We start from the raw sequence: 26,136 nt of genomic DNA, 5'->3' as shown, positions 1-26,136 counted from the left end.
TGGAGCAATGTTCCGACGCTGAGTTGTCGGCACGGCGTGTTTAAATAGAGGGTTGATTAGGGGAGCAAATGAGAGTCAGGTGTGAAGGCTAATGGGGAACCGGTGTGTGGCTGGTGGGGAACGAGCGCTGAAGGAAACGCCCCACTCAGCTGACCAAAACAAAACAACAACAAGGGCATGGCATGGACGGTGACAAAAGAATAACAATAACCTGACATGACCGACACGGGTCATGACTGTGTAACACAAATGAAAACATATAAAAAACATTTACAACAGATACCAGAATAATAGCAGAACAGTGACATTCTCATGTTGAGTCAAACGCTGAACAATAAAAATGCGTCTTCAAACGGGTTTTAAAAATGGACAGAGAGGGGGCTTGCTTAATATAAAACAAGTTTGTGTATGTGTCTTTTCAATATTAAGATTCATCAATATTTGCTAATATAAAATGCTTAAAGGTTGAACTTGTAATATTTTGCACTTCATTTTGATATGAACTAATACTAGAAGAAGTCTTTTTATTTTGCACATTTTGTTAATTTATTAGAAATTAATCCTGAATTTAGTGAGTTGTTTGTTCTCTTTTGGACTTTTACAGTGAGAACTGTTATTTGGTGTTGTTATATGTTAGTACTGTACTGTACTGCACTGTACTGTAATTATTAGTTCAAGACGAGCCCTTCCTTCTGGCGTTCTTTGGAAGACTCATATAAATGAAGAGCATGCTTCTTTCAATTTGACATGAATAAAGGCATTGGTTAAGTTTGGCGCATGGGAGAGTGTCAGGTCATGTGCTGGCATCTTGTTAGGTAACTGGAACACAACATGCTCAAACCTATAAACAGCTAAGCTGACCCTGTCTGACTGGCAAGGCAGACTAACTTGTTGAGAATATCCAGAGGCCTTCTGTATCTCTTGACTCAGTGGGAAGAGAGAGAGCGCATTGCATCATACTTGTATTGTATATAAATACCTGTATTTATATTGGCTAGAATAGAATAGAATAGAAATCCCTTTATTGTCATTGTACTCAAGTGTGCAACGAGATTAGAGGGCTCCCCTCTCCAGTGCAATACAACAATAATACAGACAAATATATAAATTAGATAAATAAAGAAGACAGTGCAATGGAATTCAGTACTGAATAGGGCAGTGGATGGTGATTTTTTTATGATTCAAAACTGCGGAATTAGTTAATCAATTGTGCTGTGTCCCACTCATCTCACAGTGCACTGACATTGAATGTCTTTTTTTGTAGTTTTCAGGTTGTCAGTTTTTAGGATCATGCTCACTCCAAATTGTTGTGGGGAGGGAAAACGATAATATGTAATTTATTATCCTTGAACAAACAAGGATCAGACTAAGTCTTAAGTCAATCTATCCCTGAATTAAAACAATTAGACCACATCTGTTTTCAAGGAATTGATATATGATTTTTACACATAATGGTGATTTATGAGAATTGTCATCAGTGGGCTACACTAAGAATCTAATTTTTTCATGGTCAAGGTCAGAACACAAACTTGGGAAAATCAGAGTATAAAGAATAATTGGGATTCTCAATCAAGCAATGTTCCAGTGTTTCAGTGGACGTAATAACTGCTGTCTTTTTACGTAATTACATGATTCCCCCATATTGAGAAAGCACATAGTTTTGCTTACCTCAAAATACCCAGAGCATCAAGATTTATGTTACGCACAATCCTTGTGTTGCTGAAATTAGCCTGTTTTAATGTGGGGGTTTTGTCTCAAACAAGTGAATCACCCCAACCCATATAGTAGTAAGGGCTGGTTCGCCCATTGGGCGAGATTGGCAAGGGCCCCAAAAATCGTCTGAAAATTCATCTCCAATCTAATCATATTCAAATGAATTATTACAATCCATTCATCAATTTTCTGACTTGCGTTAGGGTAAGGGTCACGAGAGTTGTGGGCGTGTGGGTGCTTATCCGAGCTGTCTTCGGGCAGTATTTGGGGTTTGCCAGCCAATCGCAGGGCACTCAAAGACAAAGAACAACCGTCCCACCTCACAAACACACTCGAGGACAATCTGGAGTGTTCAGTTAACCTACCATGCAGATTTTTCTGAATATAGGAGGAAACTGGACTACCCAGAGGAAACACAATTAAAATATTCAATAAACAATTGAATAAGTGAAGCGGAGCAAATTCAAATGTATTTGCAATAAGCATTCCAGCCCTGGCAGAGCGATTGCTTACTCGCGGTGCGTCACTTGCGTTGAATTAACTTGTGATTGCCCACATTAGTTGATGAAAAGCTCTAAATTAAGAGGGTGGTATTTCCACTTTAAACAGTATATGGAATAAAAATAATTCCATGGTTAAGTAACAAAATAAAAAAAATAAAAATTGTATACAAATGAATAAATAAAAATATCACATTAAAGGGCAATAAGAATATTTACCGGTAAGTACCTTCACTAAACGTATGTTATACTAAAAACGTAACCACAGTGAAACTTGAATAAATCTAAGGCTGCTATAGAAATTGTAAACTGTGTTATGTTTCTGTTACTACTTAGTGTTGTGCGCATTTCCCAGCGAATGCTGGGAGATACGAAGTGGACTCCAAAATCGCAGACACAGCAAGATGAGATTTAACAAGGGTATTTATTATTACAAATAGAGTCTGTCTTCCAATCAATACATACAATTGTGCAGACAACTAGTGAACGAAACGCGCTGGCGGACAAGTCGCACCAGGAAAGAAAGAACTGACGGCGGAACAAAAAGCGCTTGCAAAAGGCAAGGAACAAAGAACATAAATTGCTTACCGCAGAAGGGCAAGAGATTGCCAAAGAAGCGAACGAGAACCAAAACGAGAAGAGCCTTAGCTTGAGAAAAACGAGAGAACATAAAGCGACTACTGCAAATGCAGAGCGAGGAGAAAGTACGAATTCGAGGCGTGGGATCATGAGTCGTGAGCGATGCAGGAATATTCCGACGCCGAGTAGTCCGTATCCTCGGCTTATGTAGTCCGGTAATCACGGCGTTGACGAGAGTCAGGTGCGCGGCCGGTGGGCGCGCCTACTCCGCTAAGGCGGCATGAATCGGGGAGGCGAGTAGCTGGAGGAAACACCCACTCAGCTGGGAAAACAATAACAAAGAGACACGGCATGACAGGACGGATCATGACAGTACCCCACCTTTAACGGACGCCTCTTGGCGGACCACCTGGTTTTGACGGGTGTGCTGCGTGGAAGTCCCGGATGAGAGATGGACCCAGGATCCAGGAGCGGGGAACCCATTGACGCTCCTCCGGACCGTAGCCTTCCCAGTCGACCAGGTATTGAACTCCCCTTCCCCTGCGCCTTGAGTCCAGAATCTCACGTACCGTATACAGCGGGCCACCATCGATGATCCTCGGAGGCGGAGGTGGGGTGGAAGGAGGAGCCATGCGACAAGACGACACCGGCTTGAGCAGGGATACATGGAACACCGGATGGATCTTCATGGTGGGAGGTAGTTTGAGCTTGACGGATACCGGGTTGAAGACTGCTTCCACCTCGAACGGGCCTATGAATCGCGGGCCCAGCTTGCGGGAGGTTCCGGCCAGGTTGAGGTCCCGGGTGGACAGCCATGCTTTATCCCCCACCTTGTAGACCGCCGTCGCCGCCCCGCCGATTTCGCTCGGAAGTGCGGGACAGGGCTGCTCTGGCGTCTTTCCACACATGGTGTGCCCTCTTCAGATGTCCCTGGATAGAGGGAACCTCCTCCACCCCCGCTTGGGTTGGAAAGAGCGGGGGCTGGTAGCCATAGGCAGTCATGAAGGGCGAGCGCCCAGTGGCAGAGGAAATCAAGGTATTATGTGCGTATTCCACCCAAGGCAACTGGTCGGCCCATGAAGACGGACGACCGAGGCAGACGCACCTGAGAGCTGATTCCAAGTCCTGGTTCGCTCGCTCGGACTGGCCATTGGTCTGGGGGTGGTATCCTGACGACAGGCTGGCTGTGGCCCCCAGGGACTGGCAGAAGCGTTTCCACACTCGTGACACGAACTGCGGCCCCCGGTCGGACACCAAGTCGGAGGGAATGCCATGAAGCCTGAAAACATGGAGAATGAGTAAATCCGCTGTTTCCAGCGCTGACGGAAGTTTCGGCAGGGCGACGAAATGGGCGGATTTAGAAAAGCGGTCGACAATGGTGAGTATGACCGAATTTCCCTTGGAGACCGGTAGGCCTGTTACAAAGTCCAGTGCAATATGCGACCATGGTCGCGGGGGAACGGGCAGAGGATGTAGAAACCCCGCTGGGGGTTGATGGGAGGCCTTGCTCGAGGCACAGGCGTGACAGGCCTTGACAAAGTCCTTGATGTCCTTGCCCATCGCGGGCCACCAAAAGCATTGGCCGATGAGGCCATGGGTTCGTCGAGCCCCGGGGTAACAAGCCACCCTAGACGAGTGCCCCCACTCGAGGACCTCCGCCCGATGTCGGGGTGGCACGAACAGCCGCCCAGCTGGGCATCCGGGTGGAGCGTTGGTGTCATCCTGAGCTCTTCGTATCCGCTGCTCCATCTCCCACTGCAGGCCTCCCACCAGGCGATGTCTCGGCACCACGCAGTCGGGTTCCGACTCCTCCTCTGCCGGGTCATGGATGCGCGACAGCGCGTCTGGCTTGGTATTCCTAGAGCCCGGGCGGTAGGTCATGGTGTAGTTATAGCGGCTGAGGAGTAGGGTCCAACGCGCCAAGCGAGGGTTGAGTCTTTTAACAGAACGGATGTATGATAAGTTTTTGTGATCAGTGAACATGGTGAATGGTTCGGTGGTACCCTCCAACCAGTGCCTCCACTCCTGGAGTGCCAGGACCACGGCCAATAGTTCCCGGTTTCCCACGTCGTAGTTGGCCTCGGCGGGTGTGAGTCGACGTGAGAAAAAGGCGCAGGGGTGGAGTTTCTGGTCGACCGGGGTTCGCTGGGAGAGGACCGCCCCCACTCCTGAATCCGAGGCGTCCACCTCTACAACAAAAGCATAAGCAGCATTAGGGTGACGCAGAACTGGGGGTCTCGTGAAGGCCCGTTTTAAATTGTCAAAGGCGGCTTGGGCCTCTGGGTTCCACGCGAAACGGGTCTTAATGGAAGTTAGGCGAGTCAGGGGTAACGCTTGGCGACTATAGTTCTTGATAAACCGGCGGTAGAAGTTTGCGAACCCTAGGAAGCGCTGTATTTGCTTACGGGTGGTGGGTACCGGCCATTCCACCACCGCACGAGTCTTGGCCGGGTCGGCCCTAATCTGCCCTTCCTCGACGATGAACCCCAAGAAATGAACGGAACTTTGGTGAAATTCGCATTTCTCAGCCTTGACGTAAAGCTTGTTTTCTAGTAACCGTTGTAACACGGCCCGGACGTGTTGTCGATGTTCTCAGAGGGAGCGCGAAAAAATCAAAATATCATCGAGATAAACGAAACAGCATATATTTAACATGTCCCTTAGCACGTCGTTGATTAGAGTTTGAAACACTGCAGGAGCATTGGACAACCCGAAGGGCATGACCAAGTATTCAAACTGCCCTAGGGGCGTCTTGAAGGCGGTCTTCCACTCATCTCCCTCCCGTATCCTCACCAAGTGGTATGCGCTGCGTAAATCTAGCTTGGTGAATATGGTGGCTGACTGCACTGGGGCGAACGCGGAGTCTAGGAGTGGAAGCGGGTAGGGATTTTTAACCGTTATGGCGTTCAGTCCCTTGTAGTCGACCACGGGCCGCAAGGTCTTATCTTTTTTCTCCACGAAAAACAGACCGGCCCCCACCGGGGATTTAGACGGTCGGATCAGACCGGCTGTGAGGGAGTCGGTTATATAATCTTTCATCGCGGTCTGCTCGGGCTGGGAGACCTGATATAGGCGCGCTGACGGCAGGGTCGAGTTGGGCAGAAGATCGATGGCGCAATCATACGGGCGGTGCGGCGGTAAGGACTTGGCGCTGTCCTTGCTAAAAACGGCGCGTAAGTCGTGGTAGGCCTTGGGAACGTTTTCTAAATTTATGACTTCGGGCAGAACCGCCCGGCCCCTTAACCCTTCCTCCGCCGAACGCAGGCAATGGGCATAGCAATAAGGGCTCCAATTCTCAATGGACATCCGCCCCCAGTCTATCACCGGGTTGTGCGATTTTAACCACGGTATCCCGAGGACGATTGGTGCCGCCCTATGACCAAAAACGATCGTTTCTCGATATGATTGCCCGATATTTTTAGCGTAAGTGGTTGTGTCACCCGTCGGATGTCTGCCAGCAGGCGCCCGTCAAGATTGCACAATCTCTCGGACTTGCCTAGTTCCATGACCGAACATCCTAATTTTGCTACTAAACCAGAGTCAATGAAGCAATCATCTGCGCCCGAGTCGATCAAGGCGCGAATCCGGATGCTGGCGTTCAGTCCCGTAATCTCCCCGTCTACTTCCAGTCTCATGATATCTTTAGAAACTCTGCCCCCCTGTCCATGGTGACCGGGGCTGGAGTTCTCCTCCCCGGCACTGAGGGGGGCGGGGTGGTCGGCAGCTGACTTACATTGGTCGGCAGGTGTCGGACGAGTGGTCCGGCGCGGAGGTCGAACCGGGCACGATGACACCTGGTGCCCCTGTTGACCGCAATAGAAGCAGGCTCCCAAGCTGCGCCGTCGTTGTCGCTCCTCCGAGTCCAGCTGCATCGGCTCATCGGGGGACGGCGGCTCTAGGAATCGGGGGGGCGTCGGCTCGCTGCGGCGCTGCTTCGCTCCCCTCTCTCGGCGACGCTCTCTCAGGCGGTTGTCTAGATGTATAGCCAGGCTGATGAGCTCCTCCAGCGTGGCCGCGTCCTCGCGGACGGCGAGCTCATCTTTCAGGGCCGAGTTCAAGCCTCGGCGAAACACGGACCGCAAGGCGCAGTCGTCAAATCCGCTTTCCGCTGCGCGAATGGGGAAGGCTATAGAATAGTCCGCCACAGAGCGATTCCCCTGTGTGCAGTCCAAGAGTTCGGCCCCGGCCTCTTTTCCCCGGAGCGGGTGATGAAACACCCGCTGGAATTCGGTCAGGAAAGCGGGGAACGATGAGCGAATGTCCGGACGGGCATCGCTCATGGCCATGGCCCACGCACTATCTTGGCCAGTCAAGAGACTCATCATGAAGGCTATTTTCGAACTATCATGGGCGTAAGTGAAAGGCTGCTGTTCGAAAATTAACCGGCAGTGATGAATGAACTGTCCGCAGTTCCCCCCCATAGCGGGGTGGGTGGGGCAGGTTCGGTTCGCGACCAGAAAAAACGGGGGGGCTCGGGTCGGCTCCCGCCGCCGTCTGCGAGCAGAGGGTCCCTATGCATTCTCTAAGCGGTGGGCTAACAGGCCGACTGCGTCGCGGAGCGTCGCGAGCCCAGCCTCCTGCTGTCCCGTCCTCCGTCCTTGGCTGGCCAAAGCATTTAAGATCTTATCTGTGTCTGCAGAGTCCATGGTCGGAATATTCTGTTGTGCGCATTTCCCAGCGAATGCTGGGAGATACGAAGTGGACTCCAAAATCGCAGACACAGCAAGATGAGATTTAACAAGGGTATTTATTATTACAAATAGAGTCTGTCTTCCAATCAATACATACAATGTGCCAACAACTAGTGAACGAAACGCGCTGGCGGACAAGTCGCACCAGGAAAGAAAGAACTGACGGCGGAACAAAAAGCGCTTGCAAAAGGCAAGGAACAAAGAACATAAATTGCTTACCGCAGAAGGGCAAGAGATAGCCAAAGAAGCGAACGAGAACCAAAACGAGAAGAGCCTTAGCTTGACAAAAACGAGAGAACATAAAGCGACTACTGCAAATGCAGAGCGAGGAGAAAGTACGAATTTGAGGCGTGGGATCATGAGTCGTGAGCGATGCAGGAATATTCCGACGCCGAGTAGTCCGTATCCTCGGCTTATGTAGTCCGTTAATCACGGCGTTAACGAGAGTCAGGTGCGCGGCCGGTGGGCGCGTCTACTCCGCTAAGGCGGCATGAATCGGGGAGGCGAGTAGCTGGAGGAAACGCCCACTCAGCTGGGAAAACAATAACAAAGAGACACGGCATGACAGGACGGATCATGACACTTATATGTATTTGCAATCACATTTTCTCTTATTGTCCTAAATCTGAATTCAAATGCAAATGACCTTAATGTACCTCAATTCTGGTGGCAGTGACTAATGTAAGTAATTAAATTATTGATGGACTCTCAAACTACTGAATAGTATAATGAAGAAACAAAAGAAAAACATTGCCTGTTCATTGAATAAAAATCCAGATTAAATCTTAAAGGGAAGAATTGAATCACTTTCAAGTGGGGAAACTGCATATATTTACAATAATTTGCCAAATAACACTGAACACGGAACGCTGAAAAACTGGTTTAAGTAGAGTAGTAATCTATTTATAAAATGTATGTGAATTCAGATGACTTTATTTCTTTGGACCACTTGATGAAATTAAATGGAATAATTTAAACTTTTTTTTCAGTGGGATTCAAATTTAAAGCAATGCCCACACTATAATACACTATAAATTAATAAAATGTTGCATTTCCATTAAAAAAAAGAAGACATTGATGTACACATTAATTATTTTGGTTTGTCCAATAAAATTGTGTTGTGACAGCGACTTGCTTACTTTTTGTGACAGTACCAAAATAGTCATAAAATAAGGATGTTTCATTTTATATTTTAAATTGAGTGACATTATGATTAAAACACACACACACAACCCTACAAAGCATTCACGAGGCTCCACAGAGACAACATGAATTATTGTGGATTTTAATTTGTGGAGGTTCGTTACCAAATTTGCCAAATTCGTGGAAAAAAATTGTCACAGACTGCATAATTTAAAAAAACAAACAACGAACAGATTTATGTAGTTACATGTTTATTCACAAAGTCCTTGATAATCACAGTACTCAATGCACAGGATGCTCACTGTTGAGGATTTTTGCTCCTCCTCAGTTATTTTGGGGCATAAATTCTTTAATGAAAATTTGAAGATGCAAGAAATTATCCATTTTCAACACAATTGGCCGAAACACTTCAGTGCATCAATAACCGTCATTAGTTCTTTCAGGAGGCTAACTTCCTGCTTGTATTGTATTTGTGACTGCCTTCTTGGAATAATGTATATTTATGCGATTATGTCCCATCCATGCTGTTGAGAATGTTTCCACACATTGAAATAGTTTCCAAAACATTAAATGTCTGGTTATGTTAAAGCATGTTCCCCCCTAACCAGTGCAACATGTCCTCTAGGTGCAATGTTTGTGTCGGAATTCCACTGTGACCAGGATTATTTACGCTTGGATCCTGCTATTGGGGACCGTCGTGTCCTGCATCATGCTGTCACCAGGGGCGGAGAAGCTACTCAGACGGGTATGAGTGTGTGAAACCAGATAGCCAACAAAACCTAATCCTGACATGTTTAAGATATTTAAAAAACATTACCATCCTTATTGTAACTGCACAGAAATATGGGAATATATTACCCAAAAATGTGACTAATACTAACAACTACTCAATAAAATGGTGAGCTGCCTTGTATATTTTTTTTATTTAGGCAGGCGCCTGTGTGCCACAGACAAAGGTATGAATGGAGTAACATTGCTGCATCGGGAGAAGTGAAGCAACCGGCGACCATGTTGCATTCCCACTCGCTAAGCCCACCAAATCTGAATCAGTTGATTTCTCAGTGCAGGTTTCACATTGTTTTCTGCCTCTCTGGTGACAATACCTCTATGTATGGCATACTCAAGCTAGGTTGTGGCTTGCAGCTGTTATTGTGACTTGGAACTTGTCACAATGACCCGGTGGGATATGTTACAGCCCCGGGGGAAGCTTTAAACGGACATATTTTTGCGGCTCAAACATGTGCGGATGAGAAGCCACAAGAAAAATGCTAGATGTAGTGTGGTATTGGACAGTTGAGCAGGACATGGTGTCGCAGACAAGCCCCTAACATTTGAGAGTTGAAACAATGCATAGATTTTCATAATTTTGAAGATTTATTTTATATTCGACCAACCACCAATCAATTCCCCACTCCATTTTGCCCTCACTGTAGACTAGTTCGGTGAACCGCCATGCAGCCTCAAGAACCATGCTGAGGATGTAGAGCTGGTCCATTTTTCCATGGCCAGAACAAAAATCATACTGCTCCTGAATTCGCCTTCCAACTTGACCTGGCCATGATACAGCTAAGAAGCAGAGAAGCTTGGCCTTCAAAGTGAGCTGGACAAGGACAAGTTCGTGCTTGTCATTGGTGGACAATTTCCACCCCCACCCCAGCTCAGGAATGATAACGTGGCGCTTGTCACGAATTATGTTAATCTGAGCTCCACACTGACAGACAACGTGGACCTAAAACCCACTGGCTAGACTGGCGAGAGTCAAACTCCTCTCAAGAAAAAGCAGAGTATATCAAGCCGAAACCTCTAAACTCCAGAGGTGGGTCCTGTGACCCGCATTCAGACAAGGGAAACGCATATCCGTGCATAGAGTTCATCATAAGGGGTTATCTCAGCCGTCCCTCACCCTGACAACGTAGCATTTAGGATCATTTGGATACACAAACTCCTACACCAAAATAAACTGACGGTTCAAGGAGGGTTTTATGTGATAGAGTTGTTTTTGTTTGTTTGGGTTTTTTTAATTAAATAACCATAGTTTATTGTCCTTGTTTATTGATTGTGTTCCATCTCGTACTATTCAGTATTAAAATATCAGTTCATGTTCATCTTGACTCCATGAGTCCATCTATATCTGAGGGCTTAGAGTGAAGTTTGAAGAGAGAAAGAACGGCAAAACACATCTTCTTGGTTGGAAATAAAATTGCATGTTGACTCATTAATGATGATCCCAGAAAGACAAGACATAGTTTTTAGACGACCTCAGTACCATGGCTATAATTGTGTTGAACATTTGAAAGCAAAGGAAGGTCTTCTTAAATAATCTTTAAAGACATTTATAACAGTAAACAGTTTTTAAATTTCACCATCTTGCACTCTACACTAGCGGCAAGTTTTTATTGCACTCTGAAATGGTCGATGTCCTTCCAGTTTTTAATGTGTAGCTGGGATATCAATTGCCATGACTTTGACTTTCCGCCATTTTTTTTGGGGCAGTTGTTGATTTGTATTTACCACATTGGTTCTTCTCACTGCATGGATAACCCCAAATAAATGCAATGCTTTCCTAGTGTTGATTTACCTTTTTAGTTGATTCTTTTAATGTCTTAGCTACAAATGTTTTGCATTTTTACTGGTTACCTTTTCTACATAAAGCTAAATTTTGATTACCTGTCATTTGTTTAGATACCTGGCTTCTGTGCAGATGGGGCGGGCTCTCCCCTACCTGGCATACAAGCTGATTTCAACTGTGAAAATTTTATGGGGTACAAAGCAGTCTACCGTGTCTGCTTTGGAATGAGTATTTGGTTCATTTGGTTTTCAATTCTTTTGGTGAATGTCAAGAACGGCCGAGACCCCCGTGCTGCAATCCACAATGGGTGAGTCCACTTTAGTAGACTTACTAGAGCCTGACAATACAACCCCTGGCAAAAAAAAAAATTGAATCATCAGTCTCCGAGGTTGTTTATTCGGCTGTTTGAAGTTGCACAAAAAAGTAGATCATAGACATGACACAAAACGTAAGTCATTTCAAATGGCAACTTTCTGGCATTAAGAAACACTAAAACAAACCAAGGAATACAATGTGGTAGTCAGTAACAGTTATTTGTTAAGGCCAAGCAGAGGAAAATTATGGAATTACTAAATTTTGAGGATAAAATATGGAATCACAAAAAACAACAACAAAAGATCAGTTGAACGCACCACTAGTACTTTGTTGCACCACCTCTAACATTTGTAACAGCTCAGTCTCAGAGGTATGGGCTTTATGATATTCTCTTATTGTTTTTGCCAGATCTGCAGGTTGGAGCCTTGTCATGGGTCATTTTCTTCAACTTCCACCAAAGATTTTCAATTGGACTGAGATCAAGACTTTGTAGGCTATGATATTGACTTGATTTGTCTTCCTCGAAGGATTTTTTTTCTTCTCACAATTTCGCTGTATGGCTACATTATCAACCTGGAAAAATATTCCATCATCCCAAAACATCCTTTCAATTGATGGGAAAAGAAAAGTGTCCAAAATGTCAATGTAAACGTGTGTATTTATTCTCATTTGTGATACGATCGCTGTCCGTCCGAAGCCGGAAGCGGAGGGTGAACTCTTAAGGCGCGGACCACAAGACGAGGTTTAGACCAGATGTTTATTGTGACCGGCAACGAACAATCAATCCATATCCACTCTATGATATGGACCAGGGGAATACATAAATTTAGACAGGTATAATTAATTATCAACGTCGCGAGCGACGGAAACAGAAAACGCTGGTGGACCAAGTCACACCAGGAACAAAAATCGGAAGTTAACTTAAAGAGCTTGCAACGCAAGGAAATACTACAAAACGTAAATAGTCTTACCACAAAAGGGAAAGCAAGATCCAAACCACGAACACGAGAACCAAAAGCGAGCCGAAGAGTAGCTGAACAAACAAACACTAGGAACGGAAAGATCAATACACGAGAAAACATGGAACAAACTTGAGCATGAATCATGAGCATGAGCATTGCGGGATAATAATCCGACGCCGAGCGATCCTCTGCGGCGGCTTAAGTAGTCCGTAATCAGTGAGAAGATGAGCGTCAGCTGCATGGCTTGGCGCGCCTGCCCGGTGACATGCGACGGGGCGCGCGCAGAGGAAACGCCCACTTGCTGCAATGAAACAGACGGATCACGACAATTTGCTGCCATTGACAGATATAGAAGCCAAAAAATGCATTCATCTTACCTGGGCTGGCAGTGAATGAATTAATGATGTAATGACCGAAACTTTTACCTCGCATGCAGCTCCACATCATCACTGACAGGCAGTCGCCTTCAAAAATGTCATTAGAACTGCACCAAACAAAGGTTCAAGGATCCTTCATCACCTTGCTCAATGCAAATTAAGGTCACTGAATGACTTTAATCCAGTCATCCACAGTTCACGATTGCTTCAGGCGGTTTCTTACAGTCTGATCACATACGTTGACTTCAGTTTCCTCCCATTTGCTAATTTTCATCTAGCAATATTTATTGCTTTAGGTTTTGTCTTGACCCTTTGATGTATTCCTGGATCTACCAGTATTCTGTCCTTTAACAACCTTCCCATGTTGTTTCCAGAGTGAAGACTGTGAACAACCAACATCTTTTTCAGCAATGCGTGATGATTTTCCTTCTTTGAGAAGTTTAATGATTGTCTCCTTTCTTTCAATTGACATCTCTTATGTTGGAGCCATGATTCAAGTCACTTAGCTACTGACTTACCACATTTCTTTCTTGATTTCATTTCATATTTCTTATAGCTTGAAAGTTGCCATTTTTCTGCTTTGTTTCTACAAATTCAAACAGCTGACTCAACAGCCTTGGAGACTGGTGAGTCCATAATTTCTTTAAGGGATTGTACAAGTTGTTGGTTTTAGCTTCCTCACGGGCTTGACTCTGTTTCTCAGGCTGCCACTTATCAACAATGATCGATTAAAAACAACTAGAACTGTGCAGATCTATATGTTGGCAGACAGATATAGTTAGATTTCTACCATTTTCCTTAGTTGAAAGGAAGATATATACAAATTCAATCCGGTTTATGTGCATGGTGATATTCACGTGATTAAAAGGAATCACATTTGAAGTACTGTTTGTAAATGGTCGGAGCCTTTTCTCGTTTCTCTGTCATTGTGGCTCTATAGATGCCATTGATTTTTTTTTTTATTGTTGACAACATTCCAACTTCAATGGAATTGGGGTTGTATTATTTATAACCCACCCATTCTGATCTATTACTGCCACATTCACAACAGACAAATGTAATAAGTTTATCCCATCCTTTAACTCCAAAATCCACATCAATCATTGCACGCTTGCACTCCCATTCCCTGATAACCTGACATTACTTCACCCACATCTCTCAGAATTTCTTCTTTGTCCTCCCTGATGCCCTCTGACACTGCAAAATTCCTTTCATCCATGAAATTCTCCAGCTGCAACCTTGATCATCTTCCAATACCACTCCTAAATCATACCTCCTCCTGGACTAACTTACATCCATCCATTTTCTGTACCGCTTCTCCTCACTAGGGTGTGTCGCGGGGGGGTTCTGGAGCCTATCCCAGCTATCTTCGGGTAGTAGGCGGTTGACACCCTTAACTGGTTGCCAGCCAATTGCAGGGCACACAGAGACAAACAATCATGCATGCTCACACTCATACCTAGGGGCAATTTAGAGTGTTCAATCGACCTGCCATGCATGTTTTTGGAATGTGGGAGAAACCGGAGTACCCGGAGGAGAACATGCAAACTCCACACAGGATGGCCGGAGCCGGCATTGAACCCACGCCCGCTGCTGTCTCTCATTGTGAGGCCATCGTGCTAACCAGTCGGGCCACCGTGCCGCCCAAATAACTTACATTACTTGAAAAAATAAATGCTGTCCTGTTCCCATCATAATTCAACTCCAACATCATCTCCACTCCACTCAGCTGTATTAAACATATCAGTCTGTATTCCATGGACATCACAGTACAGAAACAGACCTCCTCAAAGTCTCCACTGATCTCCTCCTTGTTGCTGCCTCTGCTGCATTTCCATCATCATCCTCCTCGATCTTTCCGACACAAATTATATTGTTATTCACACCAATTCTCCTCCACTGATTTCTCTGGCATAGCCCTCCTCTGGTCCATCTCTTACCTCTCTAACCTTCATCGCTTTTCAGTTAACAACTCCAAGTCCCAGTCTTCTTCACCAGTTAGCCATGGAGTGCCGCAAGTTTTAGTGCTCGGCCCCCTTCTGTTCACAATTAACATGCCCCCCTGAGTCAAATCTTTCACCACCATGGACTTCCCTTTTTACTGCTATACTGATTATCAACTGTACATCTCAGCCAAATCCACCACCCCATCATCTTCTCCACCATGTCTAACTGTCTTTCTGACATAAACACCTGTGGACAAAACTTTTCTCCCCTCTATACATAACTTTTCCCTCCTCATTCACGGCCACAAGGGCACCCCTTCTCTCTCAATTCCCAATGTTGGCATCATAATGGACTCCACCCTCTCTTAGAAATCCAGTATCAACCACTTCACTACAACATCCTTTTTCTACCCTCACAACATTGTACGCCTCCGTCCCTCCCTCTGCAGTCAACTATTGACATACTCATTCGTGCTTTCGTTACTTCCAGACACGACTACTGCAATCGGCTCCATTTTAGACCTCCCTCCACTCATCTACAAACATTTAAATATGTCCAGAACACGGCTGACCACCTCCTCACCCACATCAACAGCCGTCTTTACTAGTCGATCAGGGATCAGTGAGTTTGAAAAAATACAATACTTGATCAGCGATTTGATCAGAATATGGTGTAATATATCTATTTAAGCAACTTGTATATGTTCTCCCAGGTCAGTGGAGACTTTGAGGAGGTCTGTTTCTGTACTGTGATGTCCATGGAATACAGACTGAAATGTTTAATACAGCTGAGTGGAGTGGAGATGATGTTGGAGTTGAATTATGATGGGAACAGCATAGTATTTATTTTTTCAAGTAATGTAAGTTATTTGGGCGGCACGGTGACTGACTGGTTAGCATGCTGGCCTCACAATAAGAGACAGCAGCGGGCGTGGGTTCGATCCCGGCTCCGGCCTTCCTGTGTGGAGTTTGCATGTTCTCCCCGTGCCTGCGTGGGTTTCCTCCGGGTACTCCGGTTTCCTCCCACATTCCAAAAACATGCATGGCAGGTCGATTGAACACTCTAAATTTCCCCTAGGTATGAGTGTGAGAGCTGATGGTTGTTCGTCTATGTGTGCCCCGCAACTGGCTGGCAACCAGTTCAGGGTGTCATCCGCCTACTGCCCAAAAAGATTGCGGGGATAGGCTCCAGCACCCCCTGTTGTCAAGGTCCGGGTTGAGGTTGGTGAGGACCCAAACGCAAGGAAGCAAGGCAGGGGTAACTTAAAGGGCATTTAATAAACAGAAAACAAAAGGGAAACGAGGAACTTGGAAAAACTGGACAACGACAAGAAACCAACGACAGGAACAGGCAACAGGGACGGGGCTCGGCAGCTGGCGAGGAGCCGGGACGGGGCTCGGCAGCTGACGAGGAGCCGGGACGGGAGCCTGCAGCTGGTGAGGAGCCGGGACGGGACGCTGCAGCTGGCGAGGAGCCGGGACGGGACGCTGCAGCTGGCGAGGAGCCGGGACGGGACGCTGCAGCTGGCGAGGAGCCGGAACGGGACGCTGCAGCTGGCGAGGAGCCGGAACGGGACGCTGCAGCTGGCGAGGAGCCGGAACGGGACGCTGCAGCTGGCGAGGAGCCGGAACGGGACGCTGCAGCTGGCGTGGAGCCGGAACGGGACGCTGCAGCTGGCGTGAAGCCGGAGCGGGAGGCTGCAGCTGGCGTGAAGCCGGAGCGGGAGGCTGCAGCTGGCGTGAAGCCGAAGCGGGGACCTGATCCATATCAGCCTGCCGCCATAGGGATTCAGGGGAACGGGAGACGCAAGGGACACGAGGGGCCGGGACTACAGGGGCTGGTGAACGTGCGCTACAAGACGTGGGTCGAACGGAAGGTGTTGCAGAAACCGACTGTGGACGAGGTGAACGAAGTGGCTGTGAAGAATGTGGCTCAGGGTGTGAAAAGCGGGTGTTATTACGACGGGTGGCAGACCCTTACTTGGGCGCCGTCGTTGACCACCCCGTGGAGGTCCGGGATAGATGGCCAACCAGGTGCCCAAGTAAAGGTCTGATGGGTGGGATTCAGGGGTGGACTCAAAAGGAAACCGTGACAAAAACTGACTAGGAGAAGAAAACTGATGTGAAAAATCAATCTGGGTCAAACTCTGAATCAGAAAACGTAAAATAAGGGTCATCATCTAAATCGGGATCAACAAAAACATGGGGGGACAAAATGGTGTCATAATCTAAGATGCTAAAACGGGATGAAGAGGGAGAAACATGCTTGGAACAAAAAGCAGAACCTACGTGAAGAGTTTGGGGTTGGTCGGCAGGCTGAGGGGGGTAGTAGGACGAGCGGCGACGTCGAACACGTCGCCGTGAGCTTCCCGCTGGGTCTATGACAGGTTGGTCCATTCTGTCACGGTCCGGGTTGAGGTTGGTGAGGACCCAAATGCAGGGAAGCAAGGCAGGGGTAACTTAAAGGGCATTTAATAAACAGAAATCAAAAGGCAAACGAGGAACTTAGAAAAACTGGACAACGACAGGAAACCAACGACAAGGACAGGCGAAAGGAACAGGCAACAGGGACAAGCGACAGGGACAAGCGACAGGGACAGTGACGATGACCATGGACCAACAAGAACTGAAAGCAACCAGGGAACTAAATACACACAAATTGACGAGACAACGAGGAGCACTTGGACAAGACACGGAGGGTTGGAAGGACCGGATTGGTTAACACAAGGGCTTGAGTAAACGAACACAGGTCGAAACAATAGACAAGACGAGACAAGACACTGGAACACCAGGCCAACACATGAAACTAAATACTAAACCAAAAATAACAAATACAAATCATGACACCTGTAGCGGCCCCTTGGACTTCAAATAATGACGCAGACTTTCAAACTGGTGTTGAGAATCTTTTATCGCTGAACAGAAAGTCCAGTATACTGCAGCGTGAAAACTATAGGACAGAAAAACCCAAACTGTAACAGTAGTTCCCAAAATAATTCAAATTATAACAGTAGTTTCCAAAATAATTCACATATCAACTACATACAAACAAATAAGGAAATACAAAATGAATTGAATTACATCATCTGACGAATAACCCACATTTCTAGTACATTTTTAGATTTTATGCATCGTCGTACCTCGTTACGCTTTCCAAGGGCGCTAGTAAACGGTTGTCTTCGCCTGGGACAGACGTTGATATTCTGAGCGCTCCTCTGGCAACATATGAGGACACGACTCGTGGAGTCGCAACCCGGAAGTTAAATAAAGAAAACGAAGAAGAAATAAGCCCCAAAACAAACACGGAAATGCCACAAGGTGGCACTGCAGGTCCTCAACCTCCCATCCACACACCCAAACAAAACAACAACAATGCACCAAATCAAATGCACCTTATCGGGCATTTACACCCCCGTGACCCTAGTGAGGAGAAGCGGTTAAGATAATGGATGGATGGATATATTTTCTCCTGCCGTAGTAAAAATGTATTGGAAAAAAAATATTTAATCACCCCCCCCAAATTTTTTTTTATAGATATTAAACATATCATGGAATGTTAGCATCTTGTCTGACATTAATGAAAAAGAAATACTTGATCATGATCGCCAGTCATTCATCTGGTTGGGGCTTTTGCGCAACTTATTGATATCTTTGTTTACTTAATTAACAGCTACAAGATGCTCACTTCACATTGTATTCCTGCTGAAGACCCGGACGGTGCCCATGTACTGTCAGTTCAAACAAACAACACCTGCCTGCTGCCATCTGTTATTGCCAAATTACAAACGTAGTACTCACGTCCCTAACCCTTCCAAGCCTTTGTATAATCACAAAGCCTCACCAGGGTAGTGCTCATCATGTGCCCTCGCGAAGGATGTTCAGTCAAGTAATGTCTATTGTATGGACGTGTGATTGGATGTTGTAATGCTATGCTTGACTGATATGGCAGAATAATGTTGAATTTTATGGCCTCTTATAGGCCCTTTGGCAGTAAGCAGTAGAACAGGCTGTAGAACAGGCTTCTTCGCCAACCTTTTCTGCGTCAAGGTTACTGACGCACAATTAAACAAGTGGCAGAATAATATTTCAACTATTAACACAACCTGTGAGTTGGTCAACTCATGCAAGAGATGTAAAGTGATGGACAAGAAAATCAACAAATAGTTTTTTTGTTTTTCTTTATTCTAATAGGACCTTGACTGATGTAGGCCCCTGGGCATTAGCCCAGGTAAGCTAAAGTTAAAATTACTAATCCATTTCACAACACAACTCTCAAATGGGTAATTGGTGCTGTCATTCAATTATGCAGAGAATGTTTTCACAATATTTTTGCAAACCGACAGATTGTGTTTACAGAAGATACTGTGATGCCATCTGCCATGAACTTTTTTCCCTGCAGATTTTGGTTCTTTAAGATACTTGGCCTGGTGCTACTTACAGCGGGTTCCTTTTACATTCCAGATGGTAATTTTACATATGGTAAGATTTTTATATGTAAATGATAATAAGTAAGACTTGCATTATTTTAAAAGGTATGGTGTCTCATGTGTCTTTGCTATTTTAGCTTGGTTTGTTGTGGGCTCTGCTGGAGGATTCTTCTTCATAGTCATCCAGGTGGTCCTTCTGGTTGACTTTGCCCACTCGTGGAATGAGTCCTGGATGGATAAAATGGAGAAAAGTAACTCAAGGATCTGGTATGCAGGTTAGTGATTCTGGGGACATCTAACTATGTAAATGTTAATGCTCACAAGCAACAGTTTCTTAGATACCTAAATAATTAATACCTCTTTTTCAGCTTTGGTGTTGATCACAATCCTAAACTACATCCTGTCATTCATTGCTGTTGTACTGTTCTACATCTTCTACACTAAACCCAATGGTTGCTCCCTCAACAAGTTTTTCATTAGCTTCAACATGTTGCTGTGCATTGGGGCCTCTGTCATCTCTGTGCTGCGTAAAGTACAGGTACGTACAACCGTTTAAAAATGTTTGCCCCCTGCCTGATTTCAAAGCTGTTATCCATGACATTGGAAAGGCATTGTAATGGTCTGATGCGGCTTTTCTATTTCAACACTTGGACAACTTGCTTTGAATAATGCAACAAAGATCACGGTTGTCTACCAGAAAACCCTATAGGCGAATGTCCGGCTGTGGTGTGACATTAAACGGGCAGTACATGCTTGAAAGTCCTCTTTAAAAAGTGTGGTGTCTTTTAGAGATATTATGGTTTAATAATGGTTTACATTAAAGTGTAATATGTAGAAAAAAATGAAATGAAGAAGGGGGCAAATACTTTTTGGCGTTACCTGGTCATTTACAATCAGAAAGCTTTAAAGATTTTCAAAATCTTTTTGTTCCCCACTCTAATTTGCATGTCCTAAGCGTTTTTAGGAAATCTATTTTCTATAGTAATTTACTTTCCGGACATTACATTTCAAACTTCATCTCTTAAATGTAATTCTATATAATTATTTCTCATTTCTTAAACATACAAGAGGCCAGTCTAACATTTTTTTTTGCTTTACAAGGAGAATCAGCCTCACTCTGGTCTTCTTCAGTCCTCTATCATCACGATGTACACTACTTTCTTAACTTGGTCTGCCATGAGCAACGAGCCAGGTAAAAATGATTGCTGGGAAGAGATTTGGTTACTAAATTAGGGCTGTGTTGTAATCGTGTTTTTTCCTTTTTTTTTCATTCAATGTATTTGCCATATATGGCAAGTTGGTTAGCATGTCCGCCTCACATTGCCAAGGTTGTGGGTTTGGATCCGGGATCCGGCCTTCCTGTGTAGAGTTTGCATGTTGTCCCTGTGCCTTTGTGGGTTTTCTCCGGGGACATTCCAATAACATGCATGGAGGGTTGATAGAACACTCTAAATTGTCCCTAGGTGTGATTGTAAGTGAGGATGGTGGTTTTCCCATGTTGTGCCCTGCAATTGGCTGGCAACCAGTTCAGGGTGGACCCTGCCTACTGCCCGAAGATGGCTGGGACAACTCCAGCGCACCCGTGACTCTTGTGAGGATAAATCGGTTCAGATAATGTAAAGATGGATGAATAGATATTTGGCATATATATATATATATATATATATATATATATATATATATATTGCTATAAGATAGTGTTGCTGTATGAGTACGGTTGTGTCTGCCTTTCCCCTGGTTACTCAATCTCAGAATAACTTTACTCACAATCTCCAAACCACTACATTAGAAGACAAACACAATAAACCTAATGCTGCGTTCACACTGGCCACATTTTTGACCATGTGTAAGTATGGATGAAAACCTTGAAAAAAACAGTATATTAATTTGATTTAATCTAGCCTCTAACTTTTATTAAGATAATGAATCCATTCTATCAACATGAGAATAAAATACAACAAATAATTAGGTTAAAGAATTACATATTCATGTGATTTTTATTCTTATTCTTATTCTTGATGAACATTCAAATATTTTGTATGATGAAGCACTTCTCTCATTAAGTGGCATGAGCTTTGCAGTGAGCGCCTCTATGGAGAGGAAAAAGCCATCGCTACAAATCTTGGGTGATCATTTTAATATTTTCAGAGGTTGCTGTGAGCCTAGGAAGTGATGTGAACATAAATTTTAGTGACTATTGATCGCTGATTCTGGACATTTTCTGCAAATACATGTTTTGACGTGTCAAGTACGAAGGGACCAATTAATGGATTCTGCAAATAAAGAGCCATTTGAACCTGTTCAGAAAAGAAACCACAAACCCTTTGGACATTTAAAATAAAGATTGATTTTTTGATTTTGAAGGATGATCCTCGCAAAAGTATCGGGAAATGTACTTTTTTTTTTAATTTAGTAACTCCGAACATACAAACACAACAACCAGGGGTGACGAACATGTAGGCAAATAAATATATTACAAAAATATATTATAAAGCGTGACGTCATCAGTTGGCGTGCAAGGCCACCAAAGAACCCGATACAATCTTGCAGCCCGATCACATCTAGTACCCACACCGGTCTGATGTGCCAACTTCTAGGCCAACGTGACAGTTGGCTACAATGATTATGTAGTATATGTTGGACCATATACTGTTGCTGAAAATACTGAAATAACTGAATTAATTTTAAAGAGACAAACAGTACATCAGTAAGGCAACATGATTCCATTCCATTCCCCTATATGTATTTTGTTGTGGATTGATTTGTATTGCTATTTTAAAAAAATGTGTAATAAAGTAGTGATCCACTAATGTGTTGATTTTGCTTGTCTGTCCCTACCCCCAGACCAAATGTGTAACCCAAGCCTTATGAGTATTGTCCAGCAGATAGCAGTGCCCACACTGGCTCCTCTTGAGGTCGAAAACGAGACTGCTGTGGTGGTGATAAATGGCACAGAGGAACCCATCCCCTCCGCACCTTACCTACAGTGGTGGGATGCACAGAGCATTGTGGGGCTCTCTGTATTTGTTTTATGCATCATCTACTCCAGGTAGACGCCCAAAAAATGAGATGAACATGATTTTAACTTTATAACCAATGTTAGGAAATCGTGTAAATCAGGCATCACCAAATGGCGGACCGACAGATGGTTCAGACCGGACCCATGACCAATCTATGATGAATATTTTTCGGGGCGCATTCGCAAACGTTGAAGCTGCAATTAGTTAATACGGAAAAGGCGTCACTGATTTGAGCAATCAAATCTTTTGTTTACAATCCACTGCCAATTGCGCAGCAGACCGGAAGAGAGTGCTGCTGACAGTATGCCGTGCTAAAAAGTTAGCTAGGTCGATGCGTGTTGTTTTAAATGAATGGACGGAGAAATTTAGTTTGAATCTGGCTGCAGCCGATTCAAAACCAGTGTGCATCATATGCTCCGAAACCGTCGCAACATTGCGAAGCGCCACTGCAAAGCAAAGCACCGCCCTTTTGTGCAAAATTATCCGCTGAAGTTTGAGGTGAGCGCACGCAAAAACATCGAACTTCGAGTGCAGTATAACAGATTTTTACATTTTTGTTTACAGCCCAGCGGTAAGCAAACGAATGTTCACTAAAAGTATCATGGATTTTGGGGAAACATAAAAAAAACATTCAGTGGTGAAGGAGTGCATAAATGCGGTTGCACAAACATTATTTAAAGGAAAACACAAAGCCCAGATGTGTGAAATAATCAACCAAATCCCAATGGCCCTGACTCCGTTCCAACCCAGATTTAAGTCACTGGCAGGGCAGTCACAAACAAATTTTTCTCATTTAGAGAAGTTAAAAAAATATTCAAAAGAAAAGGTGTTGTCAAAGCTCATTTTGAATTAGTTTTTCATGAGGACAGCCATTTTTATTGATTGTGTACTGAACATGTTGACCTGTTTTCCTTGGATAATTAGGCTTTCCGGGTTTTTTTTTAATAGGCTGATAACTCTTTGATTTAAAAAAAAAATGTAAAAGATGTTAACTCACTTTTTAGCACTTGATATATTTCTACAGGAGATATTTTACTGTTTTATCTGGAAGTGGCACCTTTAAGTTCCTGGAGCCACATTTTCTTGAATGTGAAATAAACGCCTTATATTTTTGTTTGACTGGCAAAGGTGTTTAATGGGAACATTGATAAATATTTAGTATATAAGTGCGCTCTGTTGAAAATGACTAAATATTGAAACTATATAAAAATGTGAACATAGGCTAGACATTAAGGGAAGTCGGACTTTGGTTCGGACCTTTTAATTGTAAGAAATTTTCGTCGTGGACCTCTGTGACTTTTAATTGAATACCTCTGGTGTAAATGGACGGCACAATGAATCGATTCTTAAATCCATTGGCAACACTTTTAAATGTCAATTTTTATCAATATTATCGATTCATTGTTGCAGCCCTAGAATAACGTCAGTTTTTGTTTTCTATTTGCCCCAGCCTTCGCTCATCCAGCGCTAGCCAGATGAGCAAACTGACCATGGCCTCGACAGACTCGGACAAGCCGACTGAGGGTGGTAGTCAAGAATCATTGGCGGGAGACAGACAAATGACGGACAGTGAACAAGACCTGGTCCATTACAGCTACTCATTTTTTCATTTCATGCTCTTCCTGGCATCTCTCTACATTATGATGACCCTCACAAACTGGTACAGGTCAGTACTGTCATTACAACCAGCTCAAAACAAAAGATGTTTTTGTTGTTTTACAGTCACAGTCAAGAAATTGACGTTTGCTAGTATTGATTTGAGGTATGACTAACTTTAATCTGAGGACTGAGATCACACAAGCTCAAATTGAAACCACGTCTGTACCTGATACGGATCAAGTTATTGTAGCTAAAAATGGTTAAAACTAAAATGGAGGAAATACTTTTAAAAAATAAATAACTGACTACATTTTATATTTATAAAACTAAAAGTATCATTGCAGTAAAAATGTCCTTCTATTTTGTCTTTATCAGTTTCATACATGAACTTTTGGGGTTTATTTTAAATATTTTCACTTCTTGTATTGCTGTTCGGCCGTACAAAAAGAAGGAAACGTGAAGTTGAGTGGGAGTTGGAGTTCAGGTAACATTTCACCTTTTTGTTTTAATCTAGTCACAGACGGACGTATGATCGCCAAGTGTTTAGCCACAATGGCCACCTTACATCATCATCTTGCAATTCCTTTTAAATGCGTGCTTTTGCGCGTGCCGCCGCCCGTCTCTGCTCAGATTTAAAGGGAAGAGGGGAAGCCGCTTCGATTGGCCGGCAGTCAGCTGTATGAGGCGCCGTTCGGGACATAATTCAGGAATAGCTCTCACACTCACTATTGAAATGCGCTCATACACATAGGTGAAATGTTTTCGCTCATACACACGAGTGAAATGCGCTCATACACATTACTGAAATGCGCTCATACACACTAGTGAAATGCGCTCATACACATGGGTGAAAATGTTGTCGCTCATACACAGTAGTGAAATGCGCTCATACACATTACTGAAATGCGCTCATACACATTACTGAAATGCGCTCATACACATGGGTGAAATCCGCTCATACACATCGGTGAAATGCGCTCATTCACATGGGTGAAAATGTTGTCGCTCATACACACTAGTGAAATGCGCTCATACACATTACTGAAATGCGCTCATACACATGGGTGAAATCCGCTCATACACATGAGTGAAATGTGCTCATAAACACCAGTGAAATGCGCTCATACACACTAGTGAAATGCGCTCATACAAACAAACACTATGACAAGCTCGCTTAACAATCCAACATTTAAAAAAATGGATGGGCGCCACGGCGATCGAGTGGTTGGCACGTCTGCCTCACAGTGCAGAGATCCAGGATTCCAATCGGGGCTCCGGCCATCCTGTGTGGAGTATGCATGTTCTCCCATGCCTGCATGGGTCCTCTCTGGGTCCTCTGGTTTCCTCCCACATTCCCAAAAAAAAGTCTCCTACCACACCGTCGAGTTTCCTCAATGACCATGGTGCTTGGTTCTTTACGCTGGGAGGCTCACCATCAATGCACAGGAATCTTCAATGAAGTTTTAATGCTTCCATAAGACATGACCTGTTTATTATTATAATTATTTATTTATTTTTACCGAGACATTTGTTTTTCGTCTCATTTCTTTAGAAAAAGCTATATTTGTCTGCAAAAAAAAAAATCGATGTCGAACCATTTTAGATAATAATACAATATTACACAATTTTAGGTTGCAATTTCATTTAATAAAACATTGACAATTATCTTTTGAAACACCATGTATGACTCACTTTTCATTTGTTATTCAACAAGCAAAACAGTGGCGATCAAAGTCGTGCCAACTAAATGACATCTCATATGCATCTGACTGCAATAGTAACTCACATTCAAATTTACAATTACAGGTAATGGAAATGACTACTGGTAACCTCGATTCCACTGCATTTCAGTCAGAATACCTCGACCATCATAAAAAGCAAAACGTTGTGTATTATTCCTCATTCTAAACATCTAAAGAAATACTGTATAATGGCCTGGCGACATTAGCATAGTTTATAGCATATAGCATAGCTTAGCTCGTCTGCATCCAGTGAGTTACGCGCTTTCCGACGCCGATACAGTTCAAAACACGGCTCTCTCCGTCTCACGGTCACTTCTCCGCACCCTTACAGCCGTCCACATTGCTAGAGCATGGAGATCCCTGTGTTTTATTTTTTTACATTATTATTATAGTGCTCTTTTACAACGACTGATTTTCTACTCTTCTCTGGCTCCCGTCTTCGCCTGTCAATCACATGACGATATAGGCGGGACTTACAGTTCGAAGTCGACCTCAGAATTTTTTACTTGTCTTCTGTGGTAATTACTACTGTTATATGACCAATTTGCTAACT

General features: G+C 44.2%; 1 protein-coding gene across 2 annotated transcripts in view; it reads left to right on the top strand.

Moving 5' to 3' along the window:
- The window catches only part of serinc3 (serine incorporator 3), a 33,634-nt gene that overhangs the window by 2,367 nt on the left and 5,131 nt on the right, over positions 1-26,136 (top strand). The window contains exons 2-9 of one of the 2 annotated variants that reach the window (XM_088287081.1): positions 9,252-9,371; positions 11,309-11,502; positions 19,195-19,274; positions 19,360-19,497; positions 19,591-19,760; positions 20,324-20,414; positions 22,067-22,271; positions 23,693-23,908. In XM_088287081.1, coding sequence (XP_088143207.1) covers positions 9,252-9,371; positions 11,309-11,502; positions 19,195-19,274; positions 19,360-19,497; positions 19,591-19,760; positions 20,324-20,414; positions 22,067-22,271; positions 23,693-23,908 — 1,214 coding nt within the window. The remainder of the gene's footprint in view (positions 1-9,251; positions 9,372-11,308; positions 11,503-19,194; positions 19,275-19,359; positions 19,498-19,590; positions 19,761-20,323; positions 20,415-22,066; positions 22,272-23,692; positions 23,909-26,136) is intronic. The other variant, XM_088287082.1, reaches the window with a different exon arrangement.

The sequence above is a fragment of the Idiotropiscis lumnitzeri genome, unplaced genomic scaffold (genome assembly GCF_059441095.1).
Source record: "Idiotropiscis lumnitzeri isolate Australia: NSW breed Sydney's pygmy pipehorse unplaced genomic scaffold, RoL_Ilum_1.0 HiC_scaffold_24, whole genome shotgun sequence".
Lineage (NCBI taxonomy): Eukaryota > Metazoa > Chordata > Actinopteri > Syngnathiformes > Syngnathidae > Idiotropiscis > Idiotropiscis lumnitzeri.
Note: the sequence above shows the minus strand (reverse complement) of the source record. Positions and strands in the feature narration are given on the sequence as shown.